At 47.3% G+C, this 24,037-nt stretch overlaps 1 protein-coding gene across 8 annotated transcripts in view; it reads left to right on the top strand.

The window, feature by feature from the left end:
* Nucleotides 1-24,037, top strand: part of HIRA (histone cell cycle regulator) — a 106,220-nt gene that overhangs the window by 26,909 nt on the left and 55,274 nt on the right. For all 8 annotated transcript variants that reach the window (XM_079943303.1, XM_079943304.1, XM_079943305.1 and 5 more), the window contains 8 exons: nt 1,366-1,533; nt 2,018-2,131; nt 3,862-3,932; nt 4,498-4,603; nt 6,442-6,657; nt 7,522-7,607; nt 13,861-14,058; nt 15,705-15,866. In XM_079943303.1, the coding sequence (XP_079799429.1) occupies nt 1,366-1,533; nt 2,018-2,131; nt 3,862-3,932; nt 4,498-4,603; nt 6,442-6,657; nt 7,522-7,607; nt 13,861-14,058; nt 15,705-15,866 (1,121 nt within the window). The remainder of the gene's footprint in view (nt 1-1,365; nt 1,534-2,017; nt 2,132-3,861; nt 3,933-4,497; nt 4,604-6,441; nt 6,658-7,521; nt 7,608-13,860; nt 14,059-15,704; nt 15,867-24,037) is intronic.

The following is a 24,037-nucleotide window of genomic DNA, read 5'->3' on the forward strand; positions in this document are numbered from 1 at the left end:
TGCAAAACATCTGGAGCTTGGACTGCACTGGCTTGTGTAGTATTTTACCATCTCTTCCCTCATTTGAGTTCTGATTTCACGTGGGACCAGAGCTCAAGGTCGCCACTATTCAGTGGACATTTCTTGAGTGCCTCCTGTGTGTACGGCTGTCCTGAGTACAGGAAATGAACGTGGATTGAGATGGAGTTATCCAGAGTGGGCAGAAATGGCTGGGGGTAGGTGGTGGTCACGTCAGAGAGGGCTTCTTGGAGGAAGGGACCTGAGTACGAAGTTTTGCAGGAAGAATAGACACCTGCCCACTGGTCAGGGCTGGCTGTGGAGAAAAGTGGGTATCACATGTTCAGCTGTCCCCCAACGCACAGAAGTTCCTGAACTGGATCCATGAGCCTGGTCCTTACCTCACTTAGTTCTGCCCTCCTTGGCAGCCACCTAGTGTGAGAGGACATGGGCTGCAGGCTTTGTGGAGAGCCACTGGGCTCCTGGGGCGGCTGCGGGGCGGGGGGAAGGGCAGGACAGGAATGTTTGGAATCCTGCAGGAGCTGGCAGCACTCTTCAGCCTCTGGGGGGGCTGTCCTGCCTTGGCTTGGACCTGGCTGGCAGTGGAGGCAGGTGTGTCCCCATGCTGCGCTCGGGCCCTGCCCTGTCCTGCCTTCCCCAAGGCCTGCGCAGCCTGGATCTTAACCCCTAAGCCTTTCGGACTGCCCTGGACTGACCTTGACCTTCAGGGGCTGGCTTTTAGCCAATGTCATCTCACTTTGCAGGAGGCATGGTGTGAAGAGGTGCCCTGCCTCTGCCTGGGTCAGGGGAACAGTGCCTTTCTCTTGTGCCATTTATGGTTTCTATGGACTTTACAAACCTCTTCTTCTTGGCTGGTGGCGTCACCAGGCTTTGGGCGAGGAGACAGGATTCAGAGAGCAGGTGGGGCCTGGTGGTCACTGTCTGCAGTGTAGAGAGAGGCTTGTGACCAGGCTTCCGAGGGTCAGCAGTGCTCTTTCTCCGCAGCAACACGTGGTCTGCAAACCTCCTGTGGGGTTCCCCAGTGCTGGGTAGGAAGGAGAAGGGGTCTGTGGTCAGATAGATTTGGCCCAGATAGGGTTGACAGTGGAAAGAGGTGGCCGTCCAGCCATCCCCTCAGCCTGTGCCGCCGTGCAGTGGGGGAGGGTAGAATGGCGCCCCTACCGGTCTCCTGACGGCCCCGCTGTCAGCTCACCCAGAGAGACTGGAGTCAAGCTGGCCCTGTAGCCAGCAGCTTGGGCGTGCTCCACCATCGTGAATTTGTACATCAGAGCTCAGTTTGATTTCTGGGGCCAATTTTGGTCACAGAGTTGGCCTTGGGCTCCTTTCGAGCACAGACGTTTCTTGCAGTGTGGAGGGACGACCCACGTGTTGCGGCTCAGCTGGTCCCCTGACGGGCACTACCTGGTGTCTGCCCACGCCATGAACAATTCCGGCCCCACCGCCCAGATCATCGAACGGGAGGGCTGGAAGACCAACATGGATTTTGTCGGGCACCGGAAAGCTGTGACTGTCGTGGTGAGTCCACTTGGCCTCAGGTTGGCCGGCCATCAGCGCCGCCCTAAGTGGGACCCTCAGAACCTGGGCAGTGCCGTGCTCCCCCGTCCTGGGTCATGTGTTGGACTGAGATGGTGGCCTCTGAGATTCAGCACACGTTGTTAGGTTCTTGTTTCATTTTAAATACTTAATGTTTCAATATTTTAAACTGGTTATACAAAATAGAATACATACCCATGTGCTTTATTGGCAAGTGGACGTGATGAATATGAAGTTAATATTTTATTTAATGTGATGAATGTCACCAGAACCAGACTTTGATTAGGACACGTGTCATCCTCAGCACAAGGCCTGCTGGGTAGCTGTGAAAGCGCAATGACGCGTGCCGGTGCCCGGGGCTGGGGGACACCTGCTAGGCTGGGATCCTGGTATGTCTCATATTTGGCGTAGGGTGCGTGCTTGATGCTTGATTAATTACTAATTAACCCTTGTTACTTGGTTTTAGAAATTCAACCCAAAAATCTTCAAGAAGAAGCAGAAGAACGGGAGCTCTGCGAAGCCCAGTTGCCCGTACTGCTGCTGTGCTGTCGGCAGCAAGGACCGCTCGCTCTCTGTCTGGGTGAGCCCTACTGTGAGCTCGCTGCTCTGCGGGGAGGGGGTGCCTGAAAGAGGAGAGACCCCCCACTTCTGGTGGTGCTCAGTGAGTGTTTCTGCCCTGAACCTGGGCCTGGCCAGGAGAGGCCACCCTGCCACCCAGCCAGAGCAGCTCTTGTGTCCAGACCCAGATCATACCTTCAGTAGTCAGGGCCACGGTTGGCATATTGTGTTGGCTTTCCTTTGAAAGAACTTGGTGTAGATATAGAATCTCCATAGTGGATCTACCTGAAGTACACAGCTCAGTACATCTGTCGTCAGACGTGTTTACTTCCGTGTAACTATTGCCCTGGAACGCTCCCTGCCCCTTCCCTGTCAGGACCCTGCCCCCAGCGCCCCCTCAGCCAGGGCAGCAGCACTAAGGATGTCTGTCACATGGATGAGCTTTGCCTGTTTCTGGACTTTATATGAATGGAGTCGTGCAGTGTTTACTTTTTTGCATCTTGTGTTCTTTTCACTTGGCGTAAAGTGGTTGAGCTTTGTGTGTGTTGCGTTAACAACAGTTTATTCCTTATCATTGATTTCCCCATAAGCAGAGTGGATTTGAAGTTTTAGATTTGGAGGTTATCCTTTGGCTGCATTTAGGACAGTTGCTTCTCACAGAGCAATCCTGTGACCCCATTTCAGACCCTGGACCTCGTGCGTCCTAGGCGGTTCAGGCGCATTCTTCCTGGGCTCCCCTGGGCCTGGGCTCCATCCCTGGTACTTTGACCAAAACATCACTGACGGGTCAGGTGTTGACAGAGGTCCCAGGTTTCTGGGGGGTCTGTAGGCATGTCTGTGGAAGGAAGGCCAGGCTGGTTCTCTTTGGGGAGTGGAACTAGGATGGGGCAAGGTTCTCATGGGTTCCAGGTGCTCAGATTCCAGTCCCATCCTCAGGACTAGGGCTGTCTTAGCGCCTCCTGCCCTCAAGGCGTGTTCCCACCCCAGCCCGCCACCCAGGGGCCCAGGACCAGTGGGCAGGACAGGCAGGGCCTGTGTGTGAGAGCTATGCCTGCTGCTGCTGTGGGAGTGTGGACATGTGCTCGGCCACGTGAGGGGACCAGATGACCCACATGCACGTGGGGAAGGCGGCGGGTACGGTCCCCAGACACAGGTTTTCACAGGATGTTGATGACACACTCATTCTGCATTAAATGAAAAAGCAGGCAACCATGTGCCTTACTTTAAAGAATAAAATATTTGTCCAAGACGGAAGAGAGGAAGAGTGTTAATAGTGGCTACCCTGGGGCCTGGGTCAGGGCAGCATGAACCTGTGTGGTGTGTGGCACTAGTCACATGGAGCCTTGGGTATGTGTATGCACCTGAACGTGAGCCTTGAGAAGGGGTGCTAGGTTCTCTCTGAGGCTGTTTTCCTGTCCTGGGACCTGCCTTTGCTGCTGCATTCCCTGCCCAGTCCTTGGCATCGCATCCCTGTTCAGTAGGCCTTCTAGAACCCCCTCCTCCATTGCTGGTCTTGTGTGTATACAGCTGTCTGCCCTGCCAGGCCCGAAGGGGCAGACCCCATGCTGGCACACGTGTCTTTGGCGGGCGTGGGTTCCAGAGTCTCGGTGGTGGCCGTCTGAGTAGAGCTGAAGACACCCTACGTGTCAGCACAGCTCAGACCAAGCCTTCTGGATCTGGTGGCGGCAGCTGAGCAGAGTGGACACAGAGGGCCTCATTCATTCATTAACCTTTGCCGCCCTTTCCTTTCAGCTCACATGTCTAAAACGGCCTTTGGTTGTCATCCATGAGCTGTTTGACAAATCCATCATGGACATTTCCTGGTAAGATGGATTCTCGATTCGAGGCATGGTCTAGGAAAGGAGGAGCCACATGTTGGAGGTCAAGGCCTCCTGGGTGTGATTAGGGTTGGGCAGCCAGGATCCCAGGTGTCGCAGCCAGGACAGACCCCAGGGTGCTGTGCTCCTGGCCCTACTGGAAACCCCTGCTGAGACAGACTGGTGTTCGTCTGGGAAGGAGAGTGCATGATCCTGGTTGCACTTGGCTCTGTCGCTGCGTGAATCAGAGTAGTGTGGCTGTGGAAGCCGCTTGTTTCATGCTTCTCAGCGACCTCATTTAAATGTGCACTCCCTCGCAGTTGTTTTTTAATGCTTTCAAAAATGAGATAAATGAACATGAAACTCTTACAAAGCACAGGGTGAGAGATACTCTGTACATGTGCTGAGAACTAAAGGGCCCAGAGCTCTGTAGAATGGGACTGTCGCCCCAACCTCCGCCTCCCCATGAGCACGTGGGGGCCTCTCCCCAGACTCTGCCTCCCCTGGGCCACTCCGTGGCGGGCGAGCACCGCAGGGCTTGCGCCTGGCTGCTGATGGCCATCTTTTCCAGGACTCTGAACGGGCTGGGCATCCTGGTGTGCTCCATGGACGGCTCTGTGGCGTTCCTGGATTTCTCCCAGGACGAGCTCGGAGACCCCCTGAGCGAGGAAGAGAAGGTAGGAGCACAGCCACGGTGGCTCTGAGGGACCTCCTCCTGTGACCTACACAGACACATTGTTTCCTGAAGCATTCCTAGTCCTTTGCCTCTTGTATATTATAATCCTTGTCTTCTCTACAAGAGAGATTTAATTTAAAATGAACCTCTATTCATGTCAGAAATCCATTCTATTGGGTTGGCCAAAAAATTCCTTTGGGTTTTTCCGTAACATCTTGCGGAAAATAGAATTGAGTAAACCCAGGCATCTCCTCTTGAGCTGATAGCCACCCTGGGAGGTGTTCACGCTGGGAGAGTGGGAGTGGCTGCCAGGGCTGCTCACGTCCCTTCTCCATTGTCCTTTGCTGACGTACTGGCCTCGGGTCAGCAGTTACAACAATGTTAGCAGTCCTTTCCTAGCACTTACTGTGTGCCAGAACCAGGGCCACGTTTCTTCACTTAAATTACACAAAACCCCTCCAGGCAGGACTGGTCCTGTTTCACTGAGGAGAATAGCATGTGTGACCCTGAGGTCTGAGAGTGGAAGCATGAGCCCATCCGCAGCTTTGGGGCCAGGCCTCCTCTCTGCCATGCTCTGCCCAGGACAGGGTGGCCAGTGCTCATCCTCGGGGACTTGGTGACAGGCACTACTTTTCCTGCCTCAGACTAGGAGCCTGCCTTCCTGCAAGTGGGCCCACACCAGTATGTGGGGGCAAGAGGCTCCGAGAGCCCAGGGCAGGCGGCAGCTCTCCCCTCAGGGTGCATTGCTGCTGGGAGACCCCTCTTAGGCTTCTGTGGGGACCCCCACTACGATGTTACCCCTTGGGCTTCAGAGTCGGCCTTGCTCACCACAGTGGACTGGCCTGGCACCCACGGTCACTTGTCAGTGGGGGGACAAGTGTGTCCGCAGCCCCAGCTCTTCCCTCCACCGGTCACTGTCGTCAGGTGACCTCCCCTCTCCTTAGAGAGTCGTAACCCATCTTGGATGCAGGCAGGGCCCCTGCATTTGAGGAACAGTAGGGCCGAACTCCGAATCCTGCCTTGAGATTCCAGGGGTGCCGGGGAGGGAGTTTTGGCCACAGGCAGGCACTCCAGGTCCTACGGAGTGGGCCCCAAAGCTGCCCGCCCAGCATCCTTCCTGTGAGGCAGGTGTCCTACTGACCTCTGCTTTGGTCATTAGCACACCATGTGAAAGTCTGCTCCTTGTCACACTGGCCACTCCAGTGTGCTGGGGCCACCGTCCCTGCCTTCACACAGCCTGGCTTGTGGCACAGGGCTGCCGAGACCAGGGAAGGTGGGACTGGCCCTGCTCGGAAGGGTCAGGACGTGTTGGGGGCAATGCGGGCAGAGAAGGGTTCCCCTAGGCCTGCGTGCCAGGCCTTTCCTTGCTCTCAGGGGCTCTGTTAGCGGCCCCCATGGCGACCTCCAGCCACGTGGGGCTGATGGCTGCAGCTGGAGCAGTGAAAGCAGCTCTGGGTTTCAGTGTCTGATTCCCAAGAAGCGTTTGGGGTCCTTGGAGTGATTTAATAGCCTTACATTAGCAATTTGAATGCGTAATTTCAGTTCAGCAAATGTTTGTTGCTGTTTGTTCTGCACCAGACCTGCTGTAGGTGTTTTCCTGAGGGTTACGCATCTACTTTCATCCCTGAAGGCTGTAAACATCAAGGGAGGGTACAAGGGCTCTCCTGAGTCATCTAAACAGGCAAACAGGGTGGGAGGTTTCAAGAGAGCCAGCGTCCAGGGCTCCGGGACCCTGCCCAGGGGTCTCTCGCTCTGAGCCGGGGGCCAGCACGCAGCTTGCCCACTGGTGGGCAGTGTCCTGGCCAGTTTGTTGCACTTCCCTCTCTCTGCCTTCTCTAGAGCCGCATCCATCAGTCCACCTACGGCAAGAGTTTGGCCATCATGACCGAGACCCAGCTCTCCACCGCCGTCATCGAGAACCCCGAGATGCTCAAGTACCAGCGGAGGCAGCAGCAGCAGCAGCTGGACCAGAAGGGCTCTGCGGCCAGAGAGACAGGCTCCGCTACCTCGGTTGCTGGTGTCGTCAACGGGGAGAGTCTGGAGGACATCAGGAAGGTGAGGGCTGGGCCCAGCGACACTGAGGACACAGGCATGTGCCCAGGGGCGGCACAAGGCCAGGAGGGCAAGAGGCCGTCTAGACAGTGCACAGACATGGGCAGGGAGCTGGGAGCCAGCAGGGGGCCACTCGGCCTTATTGCCTTTGTCTGCGTGTGGCAGCAGCGGGGCCCAGGGCACCTTATCAAAGGCCCCGCCCCAAGGAGATCCAGAGGAGAGCATCCTTTGGGGGAACTTCAAACCTCACCTCTAGCCTTTCTAGGAGATTCTAGATACTGAGAACAGTGGGTTTCAGGCTCTGCCCTCAAGAGACGTCTGTTGACTCCCCCTTCTTCCTCTGGAAGCCCATGTTTCCCTGGGGGGTCAGGGTGGAGATGGGAAGGGAACAGGACAGATGTTGGGAGCTAAAACCCTCTCCGGGAGCTTGTGCAGGGTGTCACACTCCCCAGGTGGTTCAGACACAGTGTGTGACAAACCCTGGGTTGTGAGCCTTCATTGAAAGAAAGTTTGAAATTGTGGCATAGAGACAGGGGTCTCATCTGTTAGCTCCCTTGTTTAGCCCCATGGCTGCTGGGTGCGTGTGGCTGGCCGGGCATGTGCTCACGGCTCCGGGAACCTGGCCAGGTGGGAATTGGAGATAGAAAAGAAGATGTTGGAGCTGGTTCACCTGGGAGCGTCTGTCCTTGATGCCTTACTGTCGAGCACACACCCTGATAAAAACGCTTATTCTTTGATGAGTGGCTTAGTTTAGTTGTATCTGAAAGGCCACAGAGGAGTTAGAATACATTTCATTAGGAGTCTTATTTGTTGGTATTTGGAGATTCAGAAATGTTTCCATTCCTTTATGTCTCTCTACTTTGCCAGAATCTTTTAAAGAAACAAGTTGAGACTCGGACGGCAGATGGTCGGAGGAGAATCACGCCTCTCTGCATAGCACAGCTGGACACCGGGTACTCGTTCACTCACCAAGCTTTCTGTGGCCTTCTCTGGGAGGTCTTCCTCTCTCCTTTTGCCAGGTAGCACTATCATAACCAGGACTTCACAGGCTCTTGGGCCAGCCTCACCCACAGAGTCTGGAAGTGAGTTGATTCCAGCTTCCCAGCATCCTCAAAGCCTTGCGCTACTGCAGAGCCCTGTGCACACCTGATGGTGGTGCAGGCAGGTGGGGAGGCTGGCCCTGCTTTGTTGAAGATACCAGGCAGAGAAAAGTCAGACTGATTTTTTTTTTTTCTGTTTCTCTTTCCACTTTTATAGCCTTCTCTTTCTGATTAAGAAAGGAATATGTACACATTGTGGAAAACAGTAAAAGCACAAAGATACGATCACTGTTAACGTTTTGGTGTCCGTATCTCCTGTTTGTTCCTGTATCTTGACCTTGCATCCATTTTAATAACTCCTCTGAAGCATTGGTTTGCTGACGGTCCAGGTGCCCCACCTGTGAACGCACCATGATTTACTTAACCAGCCCCTTAACTGTGGACGTGTAGTTTGTACAGTGTTTTGTGACTGTAAATGAATCTCTGAGCACACCTGTGACTGTTCCCTCAGGACACTTCCCAGAAGTGGACTTGCTGGGTGGGGGGTATATTTCCCTGATGGAACAGAGAGGGCCAGTGGATTCAGCTGGATTTGTCCTTGTCTTGGCATCTGTCATCAGGCTTGCTTTTGTATTGGTCATTCTCTCCAAAGTGAGGTATGTTGATTCAAAGGGTGATAAGGCCCCATGTGAGAGGAATAGGCCAAACATCAAGATGACTCACTCTTTTCAGCCTGTCTACTCAGGGCACCACACACAGTAGTCCTCTGCATTTCCCACTAGTTCCTCCATGAGCTGTTCCAAATCTTCCCTGAAGTCTGCAGAGACCTTCAGTCACGTGATGTGCTGATGGCCTCCTCATGTCAGGTGTGCAAGTGCCGAGGACCTGGAGGGAAGTGACCTGACCAGGTAGAGCCAAAATCAACTTCCAGACTCCTCCCATAGAGTGGTTTTCCCTTGATCAAACCTTTTTCCCATTATGAACCTATGCAGAGAATGCCACCTGCCCACCTTTATCAGGCCCAAGTGAAACCAAGTATGTGACAGTGCTTGAACATTTCAGAGCTTATGAGAATGAGGCTTGTAGAGGTGGTAGAAGTGGTGGTGGCACTTTTGTTCTGTGGATCCTTCCAGGCCTCACCTGGTGAGGAGGCAGAGGTGGTAGATGACTTCCTGCCTGGCCTTGAGCCAGCTTTCTGCCATGGGGCACATATTTCTGGCACTAGAACTTGATTCTTTTTTTCCTCTTGATTCCCATGTCAAAACAAGTAGCAATGGAAGAGGTAATTATTAGCTTATCTAATCAAGAAAGAAAAGAGAAGTTGCACATATTTAAAATAGACATAAATGGGAAATAATCAAAGATGAAGAATAAATCAAAAGGGTGAAAGACATCTTTGCTGAACTCTGCAAATAAATTTGAAAGTAAATTATTTGGGGGAAAAAAAATAACGAAAATTGAAGAAAATCTGTACAGATGAATTATTATAGAAGAAATAGAGGACACTCTCAAACAGTTAACCTATCAAAGGCCACCAGAGTAAGACGGCTTGACAGGAAAATTCTAACAAACTTAAAGAACAGCTCATTCTAATACTATTGAAAATATTCTAGTGCTTTGAAAAAGAAGGAAAGCTTGCAAAATCTTTTTTTTTAATGAACACAATATTGAAATTTCATAATCAAAATGTGACAAAGATATAGTAAATTTCTGATCAATCTTATATCCAAATGTCAATGCAAAATCCTAAATAAAATCATCACAAACAGAATGTTACAATGTGTTAAAATGCTAATACACTATAAACAAGTAAAATTTATTTCAGGAAAGCGAGATGCTTCAAATGATTTGGGGAAACTTGATTTACTCCTACATGTCAGTAGATCAAAATAAATAAATTATATGATCATCTCTGTAGGTGCTTAAGAGGCATTTTTATTAAACCCAACATCATTGTTATTTAAAACTCAGTTAAATGGGAACAGATAGATGTTTGTTAAACTTGTTAAACTATCTTACTTCAAATTAAATTTAAGAATTGAACACATGTCTACACCTGTGACTGTAATTTAACATTGTTCTAGAGATCCCAGCTCCTATGGTTAGTTAAGAGAAAGAAGAAATTAGAAAGGAGGTGGTAAATGTGTCATTAGTCAAAGATGGTATAATCTGAAAGAGAATCAACTGGAAAAACCACCATAGACAGTAAAAGAAGACAGTGAGATGACTGGGTGCAACATAGCAAGATCAATTAGCACCAATTACCTTTAGAAGATGCAAAGGAAGAAATCACTTTCACAAACATAGTACCTAGAATGTAACAAGAAATGGAGATCTTTATGAAGAAAAAATTTTAAAGTCTACTGAGATACCTAAAAGAAAATTCACAGAAATGCATACCATTTATTAGATAGGATGTCTCGGTATCATAAAGATGACAAATCTCCCTCAGCCTATAAATGTAACATGAGCCAATACAAATAACCATATGAGTTTTCAGCATCAGACAAACTGATTCTGAAGTTCTGTGAAAAAGTACATAGGAGTAGCTAAAATATTTCTGGAAAAGATTAATCAGGAAAGACTAGCCCCACTAGAAATTAAATCTTACAAACTATAATAATTAAAATAGTGAGGTACTGACACATGAATAGAACAGTGGAATACAATAGAAAACTCAGAAATAGACTCAAATATTTATGAGAACTTTAAAGGTAATATTTTGCATCTGTGATGAATCATTACCTAATTCAATAAATGAAGTGAGGAAGTGATATTCTCTAGAAACAAAATTGAAGCCCTACAAGAATATGCAATGGAGAAAAGACAGTTTCTTCAGCAAGTGGTGTTGAGAAAGCTACACAGCCGCATGTAAATCAATGAAATTAGAACACTGCCTCACACCGTATACAAAAATAACTCAAAATGGCTTAAAGACTTAAATATAAAACATGACACCATAAACTCCTAGAAGAGAACATAGGCAAAAATTCTCTGAGATAAATCGTACCAATGTTTTCTTCAGTCAGTCTCTCAAGGCAATAGAAATAAAAACAAGGGCTTCCCTGGTGGTGCAGTGGTTAAGAATCTGCCTGCCAATGCAAGGGACACGGGTTTGAGCCCTGGCCCGGGAAGATCCCACATGCCGCGGAGCAACTAAACCCATGTGCCACAACTCCTGGGCCTGAGCTCTAGAGCCTGCAAGCGACAACTACTGAGCCCATGTGCCACAACTACTGAAGCCTGCGCACGTAGAACCCGTGCTCCGCAACAAGAGAAGCCCACGCACCACAACGAAGAGCAACCCCCACTCACTGCAACTAGAGAAAGCCCGCACACAGCAACGAAGACCCAACACAGCCAAAAAAAATAATAAATTTATTTTTAAAAAGAAATAAAAACAAAAATAGATAAATGGAACCTAATCAAACTTATAAGCTTTTGTACAGCAAAGGAAATCAGGAACAAAATGAAAAGACAGCCTACAAACTGGGAGAAAATATTTGCAAATGATGCGACCGACAAGGGCTTAATTTCAAAAATACAGAAACAGCTTATGCAACTCAATAATAAAAAAAAAACCCAATCGTGGGCTTCCCTGGTGGCACAGTGGTTGAGAGTCCACCTGCCAGTGCAGGGGACATGGGTTCATACCCCGGTCCGGGCAGATCCCACATGCCGCAGGGCGGCTGGGCCCGTAAGCCATGGCCACTGAGCCTGTGCGTCCGGAGCCTGTGCTCCGCAACGGGAGAGGCCACAACAACAACAACAACAACAAAACCCAATCGAAAAATGGGCAGAAGACCTAAACAGACATTTCTCCAAAGAAAACATACAGATGGCCAACAGAGACATGAAAGGATGCTCAACACCAATTATTAGAGAAATGCAAATCAAAACTACAGTGAAGAACCACCTCGCACTGGTCAGGATGGCCATGATTAAAAAGTCTACAAGTAACAAATGCTGGAAAGGGAGAAAAGTGAACCCTCCTACACTGCTAATGGGAATGTAAATTGGTGCAGCCACTATGGAGAATAGTATGGAGGTTCTTCAAAAAACTAAAGTAGAGTTGCCATGTGATCCACCAATCCCACTCCTGGGTATATATCTGGAGAAAGCAATAATTCAAAAAGATATATGCACCCCAATGTTCATAGCACACTATTCACAGTAGCTGAGACATGGAAACAACCTAAATGTCCATCAACAGATGAATGGATAATGAGGATGTGGTTTATATACAATGGAATATTACTCAGCCATAAAAAAGAATGAAATAATGTCATTTGCAGGTACACGGATGAACCTAGCGATGGTCGTACTAAGTAAAGTAAGTCAGAAAGAGAAAGGCAAATACCATATGATATCACTTATATGTGGAATCTAAAATATGACACAAATGAACCTATCTACAAAACAGAAATAGATGCACAGAAATAGAGAGCGGACTTGTGGTTGCCAGCGGGTAGGTGGTGGGGGAGGGATGGATTGGGAGTTTGGGATTAGCAGATGCAAACTATTATATATAGGATGGATAAACAACAAGGTCCTACTGTGTAGCACAGGGAACTGTATTCAGAATCCTATGATAAACCGTAATGGAAGAGAATTGTGTGTGTGTGTGTGTGTAACTGAATCACCTTGCTGTACAGCAGAAATTAACACAACATTGTAAATCAACTATACTTCAATAAAATAAATTTAAAAAAACATTTGGAGCCCTATCTCACGCATTAAAATTTTGCACAGCTCAGGAATTTTTCAGAGAACATTCTGAACATCTCAGAGATTTTTTTAATGTTTAACTTTTTTATTATTTAAAATTTTAGAATATTCCATAGAAGAATACTTTCATAATCTCAGAGGTAAAAAAAGTCTTCAAAACACAACATCCTGGGGAAAATATTTCCTGTCCATATAGGAATTTTTGAATATGTAAATAGGTCTTACAATCAATAATAAAGACCAATAACCAAATAGAACCATGGATGACAGATATGAACAAACAGCTCCCAAAAAAGGGAAATCAGATGTTTCTAGATGAAAAAATTTCAACCTTGCATCAAAATAATGGCAAATTAAAATTGTAGTAAGATACTATTTTTCATCTCTCAGATTATCAGGTATCAAGAAGTTGGTAAAGGGCTTCCCTGGTGGCGCAGTGGTTGAGAGTCCTCCTGCTGATGCAGGGGACACAGGTTCGTGCCCCGGTCCGGGAAGATCCCACATGCCACGGAACAGCTAGGCCCGTGAGCCATGGCTGCTGAGCCTGCGCATCTGGAGCCTGTGCTCCGCAACAGGAGAGGCCACAACAGTGAGAGGCCCGCGTACCGCAAAAAAAAAAAAAAAAAAAAAGTTGATAAAACCGTTGATGAGGGTTTGGGGAAATAGGTACCCATGCACGGCTTGTGAGGTGAACCTCAAAGCAGGGCCCTTGAGAACTATTTATCCAAAATCATCGATGAACATTCCATTTGCTGCTGCAGTTCCTTCTAGGAATTTATCCCACGTAACGTATGAAACAAGTGGGATGACAGTTACAACAGCAGGCGTCTCTGTGTGTGCCCCGTGTCATGCGCTACAGGAAGTACGTTAGTCCAGACAGCGGCCTCGTGGGGAGGGTCCTGTCATCTCTTTTGCAGACATGGTGGCTGAGGTGCCCAAGGCCTCAGAGCCTGTGCATGGCTGAGCCATGATACCCAGGGCCCTCAGCCGGCACACTGCAGTGTTTGTTACAGAAACACCGGGAAACCGTCCAGCTGTTCCTCACGAGAGGCTGGTTGGGTAAACCATGGCACGTCCACGCTGCCCATAATGAAAGGGAGGCCCACTCTGTGCACTGTGTTTCCCCAGCCCCAAGACACATTTGCACATGGTAACACCTCTTGAGATCAGAGTGCATCTTATCAGTGACACCTGACAGTTATAATCAGTCAGTTTTTTTCTTTCTTAGTGGTATATAAAGTACCAGTTCATCTTAGATCTAATTAAATGTCGTGTATGGAGTGATTTTAATTTCCTTTTTACTTTTCTGTAACTTACATAGAAATTCTGCCATGAAAATACATCGCCATTGGACCCAGAAAAAAATTTGCTTAGGATGTGTAAGTACTCAACGTGGTGCTTGACGTCCAAGGCTGACTTTTCTCCTTCTCGACAACAGGGACTTCTCCACGGCCTTCTTCAACAGCATCCCGCTCTCGGGTTCCCTGGCAGGCACCATGCTCACCTCTCACAGCAGCCCGCAGCTGCTGCCGCTGGACTCCAGCACCCCCGTCCCCTTCGGCACCTCGAAGCCTTCCACAGAGCCTGTGGCGGCGACCGGCACCAGGCCTGCGGGTGATTCTGTCAGTAAGGACAGGTGAGTAGGTGCCAAGCTTGGTCCTGTACCTGGGCAAGTGCGGTTTGGACAGTTCCAGGGACACTTCGCGGCCTCTTCAGTAAAGAAAAGAGGCAGGTGCTTGGTTTCAGGTGAGGGCCTGCTCAGAAGGGAGCCTTGATCAGGAGAGTCTGATGATTAGGGCCCTGAGGACTTCATGTCCTGCGGGAAGATGCAGTCCCAGAATGGGAATACTAAGGATGGCAACTGGCCCGTGACACGTCACCTGTCACGGGGCCAGCCCACCTTCGGCCGGCCTGCTCATGTGCCACGGCACAGACTCCCCTTACACTCAGAATACATTTGCTCGGGGAGCCCATTGTCTTCACTGGCCATCACGTGGAAACCAAACTAGAAGTCTGAAAGGACCAGAGGAGCGTGACTAAGAGCCAAGAGCCATTTGCCCAGCGCCTGCTCTGAGTGACAAGCTGTGCCAGGCCCGACGTCTGCAGGGGTTGATTGGTGGGTCCTCGTCTCCGGGGAGGATCTAGGCTGGTAGGGGAAGAGGTAGCCACAGGGGTGCAGGGCTGATCCTCTGAGGGCCTTGGCAGGCAGGTCTCAGGAAGGCTTCTCAATTAGGCTGAGCCAGGGGACAGGGCTAGGGAGTAGGGGCAACAGCGAGAGCAGAGGCCTGGAGCCTGAAGAGTGGTGGGCGACAGGAGGAAGGCTGGCTTCTCCCTGGAGTGGACACACAGGCGCTGGGACTTGCACCTTAGGAAACGACCAGCAGTGGGGCCCAAATTTAGCTGCTGCACTGGCACACAACTGACACTGTCAACGTGACCCTCCATCACCAGGGACAGAGCCGTGCATTATCACAGCTCCTGCCTCTGGTGTCATGGCTGTGGAGGCATGCACCAGGCTTCGAGTATCCCCTCTCCCTTGAGGGAAGAGAAGGGTATGGAGCAGCAAGACCAATCAGGAAGCAGAGCATTGGGAGGAAGGGTGTCTGGGGAAGGACAGAACGCCAGGTTTGCAAAATGTTCAACAGTTGGCCGTGCAGGTCCCAGGAGAGGAGGGGAGGGTCATATAGGTACCTGCGGGCATCTGGCCTGGGGTCCAGCGGCGGGGAGGGCAGTTAGCCCGGATGTGGGCAGAGGAGGCCCCATGGCTTTGACCCAGCGTGTGGGATGTGCTGGGACAACGGAGCTGGCAAGCTCCAGCCTGAGCTCCCTTTCCTCTGTGGAGTCAGAGACACAGGGAGCACTTGGAGGAGAGCATAAAGGGTGTGTGATTGTCCCTGTGAGACCGTGGTCAGAGCTGGTGGTCAGAGCGGTTTGGGTGGAGCTGCTGTATTCAGGTTGTGGAGACAGAGCTCTATGGTGAGGAAAAGGGGGTTGTAGGAACCACTGTTGAGGCCTCGTGCTACCCCCAGAAGCTCTGAGAACACTAAAGTGGTACGGGTGTGAGTGCATTTGCTCACAGTCTTCTCAGAAAGCCAAACTCCCAGAACTTTAATATGTGAAGGTATTAAAGAAAGTTGGCAATAGTCGATTACGTCTTGAAATTATTTATGGAAGTTTGATATTTGTGCCCCATTCACTTGGCTCCAAGCCCCACAAATCCCGGACTCCCGGATCCTCAGTGGGTTGTGCTGATGTGGCCTTCCGTCTCCACCCCACCCCCAGCGTGAATGCGGCCTCTGCTCCTGCTGCACCGTCCCCCTCCATCCTCACAACCCCGTCCAAGATCGAACCTATGAAAGCGTTCGACTCCCGATTCACGGAGCGCTCCAAAGCCACGCCGGGGGCTCCTGCCTTGGCCGGTTTGACCCCGACAGCTATGGAAAGGTAGGTGGTGGCTGTGTGGGGCCCCAGAGATGGGGAGGGTACAGACTTGGGCCAGCCGTGCCATGTCCGCCTTCCTATGAGGGTGCAGACTCCTGTCCCTCTGTATTCAGGAGCCACCACTCTGAGGAGAAAGGTGTGGCTGCCTCACGGAGCCATGGGGTGGGGGTGGGGGACCAAAGGGCAGAGGCACGAGGGCTGGTGGGTGCAGAGGCTGTGCTGAGATGGTCAGAGGGTGGGAGGCTCTGGTCCTGGCCTTCTGCTCAGACACTGACCAGGAGGTCGGGAGCTGAAATTAAAGTGATGGAGGGGAGGCCTCTGTGAGGTCCAACGGGCTTCTGAGCCCCTGCAGCATGTCCTCTGCACCTTCCTGAGTACAGGCAGCAGTCATGGGAGGGGCAGGAGTTCTCCTGAGGAGCCACACTGAGTGTTTCAGCCTCTGCTATTGACACAGAGCTTCTCTGCCTCCTGGGAGGGCCTCCTGCCGAGCCTGCTGTGGCACGGAGCTCACTGCCTGGTCCAGCAAGTCGAAGGCTGGGAGAGTCTGAGGGGGGGCCGGGCCACCTTCCTCCACACGGGCCAGGGCCTTGAGTGCCAACCTGGAGCTGTGACCCACTGCAAGGTGATTGGGCTCAGCGTTACCATTAGCCACATCAGGGACGTGGGCCAGAGCCTCTTGCAGGAACCATATGGCCAGAAGGTGCCCAGTGGAGGGAGCATCTGGGATGAGACCTGTCCTTGCCATGGACGGTGTCTTCGAGCTAAAGCCACACTGTACTGTCCCCGGGGCTTCACCCATGTTCTCGAAACTGCTTGTCTGAGTGGGATTCATCCTTGGAGAATAGGCCCCAGAAGCCAGCATGGGACAGCTGTCCCTTCAGGTCAGCGGTGACTTTGGCGTGGGGTCTGCAGTGTGGTCACGTCTGTTTTATACAGGTGTTTCATGTGATCTTTTTACCCAGCAATTTTTCTGCCCATCAGTATAGAGGATCTGAAACCTCCTTGCTGCTAAACATTCTGAAATGCTGGATGAAACGTAACATGTCCCTAAAGTTGCGACTAGTTCACAAGAAAGTAAGTGAAGTCCCTAGGAGCCAAAATCTAAGAGTGAACAACACAACCAGAGCAGTGGGTGTTAGGAGGTTACTGGCCTGGTGAACAAGGACCTTGAGTTTTAATGGCCACACAGATTTGAGACAGGGCCTTAGGCCTGAGCCACGTAGGGATTGGAACCTAAGACACTAGCATGAAGTCAAGCTGCTTAAAAAAGTGTACCTCCAGTGAGAGGGGGACTAGAAGAAACCTGACTGACAGCATAGGAACATGGCCAGAGCCTGGAATGTCTCAGCCTGCCCTCTGAGTTAGGAAAACAGTCTTTCCCTGAGGCTGTGTCACCACAGGCCTGCCCTCAAGTGGATTGGAGGTCACTTTAACACTACCTCTGTCATCTGGAAATCACCAACCCAAGAACTGGACACAAAAGAAGATTCTAGTCTAATTAACACCCCAGAGGCACTTGGCAAAGCAAATATAAATCCATCCTGACCCCAGGGGGTACTGTGTTCCCATTAAAGAAACACTGCCTGAGATGACTCAGAATCCAAAGGAACAAAGCCCGTGAAGAAACCCTGATCATCCACGCATGCCGGGAGCAGAAGGTGTAGACCTCTGTACCTCTGATGGTAGATTGTCAGATGGTGGCTGTAAAATAAACACGCGTAAGATGGTCAAAGACAAGAAAGATAAAGAAAACGTGAGGAAAGATTCGTAATCTATCCCATGTATAAAAATTAACTCAAAATGGATTGAAGAACTAAATGTAAGAGTTAAACTGTAAAACTCTTAGAAGAAAACATAGATGTGACCTTGGATTAGAAAACTGTTTCTTAGATGTGACACCTAAAACACAAGCAACTAAAGAACAAATAGAAAAATTGGGCATCATCAAAACTTAAAACTTTTGTGCTTCAAAGAGCACTGTCAGCAGAATGAAAGGACAACCTACTAAATGGGAGAAAATATTTGCAAATCACATCTGAGTGAAGAGCTCTTATAGCTCAACAGTAAAAAGAGTAATAACCCAGTTTTTAAATGGACAAAGGATTTAAATAGACATTTCTCTAAAGAAGATAAACAACCATAAGCACATAAAAAAACATTCAACATCATTAGTCGTCAGAGAAATGCAAACCAAAACTACAGTGAACTACCACTTCGCACCCACTAGGATCCGTGATCAGAAAGTCAGATAATAAGAAGTGTTAGTGAGGATGGGGAGAAATCAGGACCCTCGTAGATTCTGGTGGGATTGTAAAATGGTTCAGCTGATTTAGAGGACAATCTGGTGTTTCCATAAATGGTTAAAATAGAGTTACTGTCTGAGCCAGCAATCCCACACCTAGGTAGATACCCAAGAGAATTGAAAACGTATTCATGTAAAAACTTGTACACAAAAGTTCATATCAGGGGACTTCCCTGGTGGTCCAGTGGTTAAGAATCCACCTTCCAATGCAGGGGACATGGGTTTGATCCCTTTGATCCCTTGTCGGGCAACTAAGATCCCACATGCTGCAGGGCAACTAAGCCTGAGTGCCGCAACTAGAGAGCCCATTTGCCGCAAATACTGAGCCTGCACACCACAACTAGAGAGAAGCCTGCATGCTGCAATGAAAGATCCACATGCCACAATGAAGACCCAATACAGCCAAAAAAAAAAGTTCATATCCGTATTATTCATAATAGCAAAAAAGTGGAAATATCCCAAATGTCCGTCAATTGATGAATGGATTTTTAAAATGTGGTACATCCATACAGTATATCAATAATATTATTTGGCAATAAAAAGGAATGGAATGCTTATACATGCCACAACAGGGAAAAACCTTGACAACGTTATGCTAAGTGAAAGAAGCCAGTCACAAAGGACCACATGTTCTATGATTCCATTTATATTTAATTCCGGAATAGGCAAATCCATGGAGACAGAAAGTAGATTAGTGGCTGCCAGGGCAGGATGGGGTGAGTGCTGATGGATACAAAGTTTCTTTTGGGGATTATGAAAGTGCTCAAGGCTTAGCGGTGATGATTGATGGCCTTATGAATATACTAAAAACTACTGAATTCTATACTTTAAAATGGTGACTTTTATAGTATGTGAATTATAGCTCAGTTAGAAATAATACACCATCAAAAAGACCAGATAGATTTGGAAATGAACCCGAAAATACTTTTGGAAAAGAAAAATAATAATCATTGCAATTGAAGAGTCAGCGGAGGGAATTCCCTGGCGGTCCAGTGGTTAGGACTCAGTACTTTCACTGCCAGGGGCCCAGGTTTCAATACCTGGTCGGGGAACTAAGATCCTGCAAGCCACGCGTCCAAAAAAAAAAAACCTCAGTGGGCATATTTGACAGCAGAGGAGGCCCAGCTGAGGAGCGCATTTGATCTGAGGAAATGGCCTGGGTGCTGCAGAGGTGAAGAGGTGGAGCCCAAGGAGGAGTGTCTGGAGGGCAGAGGGTAGGGTCTGCGTGCACCTAACAGGAGTTCCCCAAAGAGGGCGGGCTGTGGGGCATTGGTCAAGAGGGAGTGGCCGATGTTTCATAGGCTTAAGCAAGTATTGAAATCTCAGTTTTGGAAATGGAGTGAGCTCTGAATAGCCAGAATAAAACACAATTTCCACCTTAGTGAAACCACAGGGCACCATAGCTAGGAATTCCTTCTGTTCACTGAGGGAAGATGTTCACCTTGTAGGTCTCCATGGCCCTTATCGTTGTCAGTTCCTAGCTCTCAGGGAGTGCAGACCCTGCTTTGAGAAGTGCAGAGGCTACCCCTTGAATCAGGCTGCTAGAGGGCAAAGTCTTGATGCATGACCTGGGCCCGATGCCACCAGGGATTGTCCCTCAGTAGCTGTGTTACCCACATCTCATAAGGCCTTTCAGCCACACATACAGCTCCAGCAGGAACTATAGAATAAGGGCTCATCAAGTTTGCCATTCTCAGCTTCTCCCTTGAAAAGGCAGTGAATAAATAAAAGAATCAAAAACCCAAAAAAATAAGAAAGTGGCAGTGAGTGAGTATTCACTTAGGGCCAAGCTTCCTGCTTCTGAGGCAGCAGGAGGGTCTGGTATCAGGCACAGTAAGTTCACCTCCTGAACATCCCTCTTGCTTCAGCTGTTTATCCCTCCCTCTGTCCTTCCTGAATACCTGAAAACCACTGATCTTTTTACTGTCTCTACAGTTTTGCCTTTCCTAGAATGTCATATAATTGGAAACATACTGTACCTAGCCTTTTCAAACGGGTGTCTTTTACTTAGTAATATCCATTTAAGGTTCTTCCATGCATTTTCATGGTTTGATAGCTTATTTCTTATTATTAACAGATCTTGTCCCATTTTATGGATGCACATAGTTTGTATGTACCACAGTTTAAGCATTCCCCCATTGAAGGACATCATGGTTTCTTCCATTTTTTGGCAATTATATATAGATGATGTATAAAAACTGCTGTCAGTACTCACATATAGGTTTTTGTGTGAATATATGTTTTCATCTCCACTGAGCAGATACCTAGGAGTGCAACTGCTGGTTGGTATGGTAAGACTAGGTTTAGCTTTGTAAGAAACTGCCAGACTGTCTTCCAAAATGACTGCAGTCCCACCAACAGTGAATGTGTTCATTTGATCCACATCCTTGTTGGCGTTTGGTATCATCAATTTTCTGGGTTTTAGCCGTTCTAATAAGTGTTTAGTGGTATCTTGTTTTAATTTTCAATTGCTGAATGACATATGATGCTGAACATCTTTTCATACACTTATCAGCCATCTCATCTTTGGTGAGTGCCTGTTCAGATCTTTGTTCATTTTTTTAAATTGGTTATTTCTTTTTATTTATTTATTTGTTTGTTTTATTTATTTATTTTGGCTGTGTTGGGTCTTCGTTGCTGCGCGTGGGCTTTCTCTAATTGCGGCAAGCGGGGGCCACTCTTCATTGCAGTGCGCGGGCTTCTCACTGCGGTGGCCTCTCTTAGCTGCAGAGCACGGGCTCCAGGCGCGTGGGCTTCAGCAGTTGCAGCACGTGGGCTCAGTAGTTGTGGCTCACGGGCTCCAGAGCACAGGCTCAGTAGTTGTGGCGCACGGGCCTAGCTGCTCCACAGCATGTGGCATCCTCCCGGACCAGGGATCGAACCCGTGTTCCCTGAACTGGCAGGTGGATTCTCAACCACTGTGCCACCAGGGAAGCCCTAATTGGTTATTTCTTACTGCTGAATTTTAAGAATTCTTTGTATATTTTAGATACAAGTCTTTTTTCAGGTAATGTGATTCACAGATATTTTCTCCCAGTCTTTGATTTGGCTTTCCATTCTCTTGACAGTGTCTTTCTCAGAGCAGAAATTTTTAATGTTAATGAAGTCCAACACATTAGATTTTTTTTTTTTCTATCATGGATCATGCTTTTGGTGTTGTAACAAAAACTCATTGCCAGGGCTTCCCTGGTGGCGCAGTGGTTGAGAGTCCGCCTGCCGATGCAGGGGACACGGGTTCGTGCCCTGGTCCGGGAAGATCCCACATGCCGCGGGGTGGCTGGGCCCGTGAGCCATGGCTGCTGAGCCTGCGCGTCTGGAGCCTGTGCTCCACAACGGGGGAGGCCACAACAGTAAGAGACCCGCGTACCGCAAAAAAAAAAAAAAAAAAAAAAAAAAAAAACTCATTGCCAAACCCAAGTTCACCTAGACTTCCTACTATGTTTTCTTCTGAGTTCTCATTTTATAGTTTTGCATTTTACACTTAGATCTATGATCCGTTTTGAGTTAATGTTTGTGAAAGATATACGGTCTGTGTCTAGATTTAGTATTTGCATGTGGACGTCCATTTGTGCCAGCACCATTTGTTGAAAGATTATTCTATGTCTTTGCCTTTATCAAAGATCAATTGACTACATTTGTTTAGATCTATTTTAGGGTCTTTTCCTTTTCATATAAACTTTAGAATAAGTTTGTTGATACTATAGTATAAGTTTCTGGGATTTTTGTTGGGATTCCATTGACTCTCTAGATCAAGTTAGGAAAAGTTGACATCTTAACAATATTGAGTCTTCCTATTCATGAACATAAAATATCTCAGTTTATTTAGATCTTTGATTTCTTTCATCAGAGTATTGTTTCCCTCATAGAATTTATACATATTTTGTTATATTTCTATCAAATTATTGCTCTTTTGGCACCAGTATAAGTGGTATTGTGTTTAGAATTTCAAATACCGCTTGTTCATTGCTGGTATATAGAAAAGCAGTCGACTTTTGTATGTTAACCTTGTATCTTGCAACCTTGGTATAATTGCTTATTAGTTACAGATTTTGTTGTTGTTGATTCTTTGGAATTTTCTACAATGACACAGTGTCATCACTGATGTTTTTATTCACTGAACACAGTTTTATTTTTCCTTCCCAATCTTTATACCTTTTATTTCCGTCTCTTGTCATACTGCATTAGCTAAGACTTCCAGTAAAATGTTAACAGTAAGGTTTTTTTGTGGTTATTCTTTATCAAGTTAAGTTCTCTATTTCTAGTTTGCTAAGTTTTTATCATTAATAGATGTTTGGTTTTGTCATATGCTTTTTCTGCATCAGTTGATATGGTCATAATGCTCTTCTTTAGTGTTGTTGGATGTGGTGGGTTACGTTAATTGATTTTTGAATGTTAAATCAGTATGCCTACCTGGAATAAATCCCATTTGGTCATGGTGTATAATTCGTTTTATACATTGTTGGATTCAATTTGCTAATATTTTGTTGAGGATTTTTGAATCTTTGTTCATGAGAGATATTGGTCTGTAGTTCTTCTTTCTTGTAATCTGGTTTGGATATTAGGGTAATGCTGGCCTCATAGGAGTTAGGATTTATTTCCTGTACTTCTGTTTTCTGGAACAGATTGTGGAGAATTGGTATAATTTCTTTCTTAAATGTTTGCTAGAATTCACCAGTAAAACTGTCTGGGTCTGGTGCTTTCTTTCTTGGAAGATTATTAATTGTTGGTTAATTTCTTTAATAGATACAGGTCTATTCAGATTTATTTTTCCTTGTGTGAGTTTTGTGGATTTTTTTTTTCAAAGAACTGGTCCATTTTAACTAACTTATCAAATATATGGGTATAAAGTTGTTCATAATATTCCTTTATGATCCTTTTAATGTCCATGGATGGGATCAGTAGTGAGGGCCCCCTTTCATTTCTTTCTTTTTTTATTGATGTGTAGTTGATTTACAATATTGTGTTAGTCTCACACAATATATTTGGTGTAGCAAAATCATTCAGTTATATATTTTTCAGATTATTTTCCATTATAGGTTATTACAAGATATTGAATATGGATCCTTGTGCTATACAGTAAATCCTTGTTGCTTACCTCCCCTTTCATTTCTTTATTTTTATATAAATTTTTTTTTTTTTTTTTTTGGCTGCATTGGGTCTTTGTTGCTGCACGCGGGCTTTCTCTAGTTGCAGTGAGCAGGGGCTACTCTTTGTTGAGGTGCGCAGGCTTCTCATTGCAGTGGCTTCTCATTGTGGAGCACGGGCTCTAGAGCACAGGCTCAGTAGTTGTGGTGCGCAGGCTTAGTTGCTCGGCAGCATGTGGAATCTTCCTGGACCAGGGCTTGAACCTGTGTCCCGGCATTGGCAGGCGGATTCTTAACCACTGCACCACGAGGGAAGTCCCTCCCCTTTCATTTCTGATATTAGTAATTTGTGTCTTCTCTCTCCTTTTCTGATTAGCCTCACTATAAGTTTATCAATTTTATTGATCTTTTCAAAGAACTGGCTTTTTATTTCATTGATTTTTCTCTATTTTCCCTTTTCAATTTCATTGATTTATGCTCTAATTTTTACTATTTACTTTATTCTGCTTGCTTTAGATTATTTTGCTTATTATTGCATTAATGTTACTGCATTATTATTTTTATTTAATATTATTTTATTTTTTATTATTAATTTTCTACTGCTTGCTCATCTTTTTCTAGTTCCTAAAGGTGAAGTTATTTCAGGTCTTTCTTTTTTTCTAATTTATGCATTCTCTGCAATAAGCTTCCCTCTAAGCACTGCTTTCACTGTATCCCATAAAGTTTGACATTGTGTTTTCATTTTAATTTAATTCAATATTTTAAAATTTCTTTTGAGACTTTTTCTC

The sequence above is a fragment of the Stenella coeruleoalba genome (assembly GCF_951394435.1).
Source record: "Stenella coeruleoalba genome assembly, chromosome: 14".
NCBI lineage: Eukaryota > Metazoa > Chordata > Mammalia > Artiodactyla > Delphinidae > Stenella > Stenella coeruleoalba.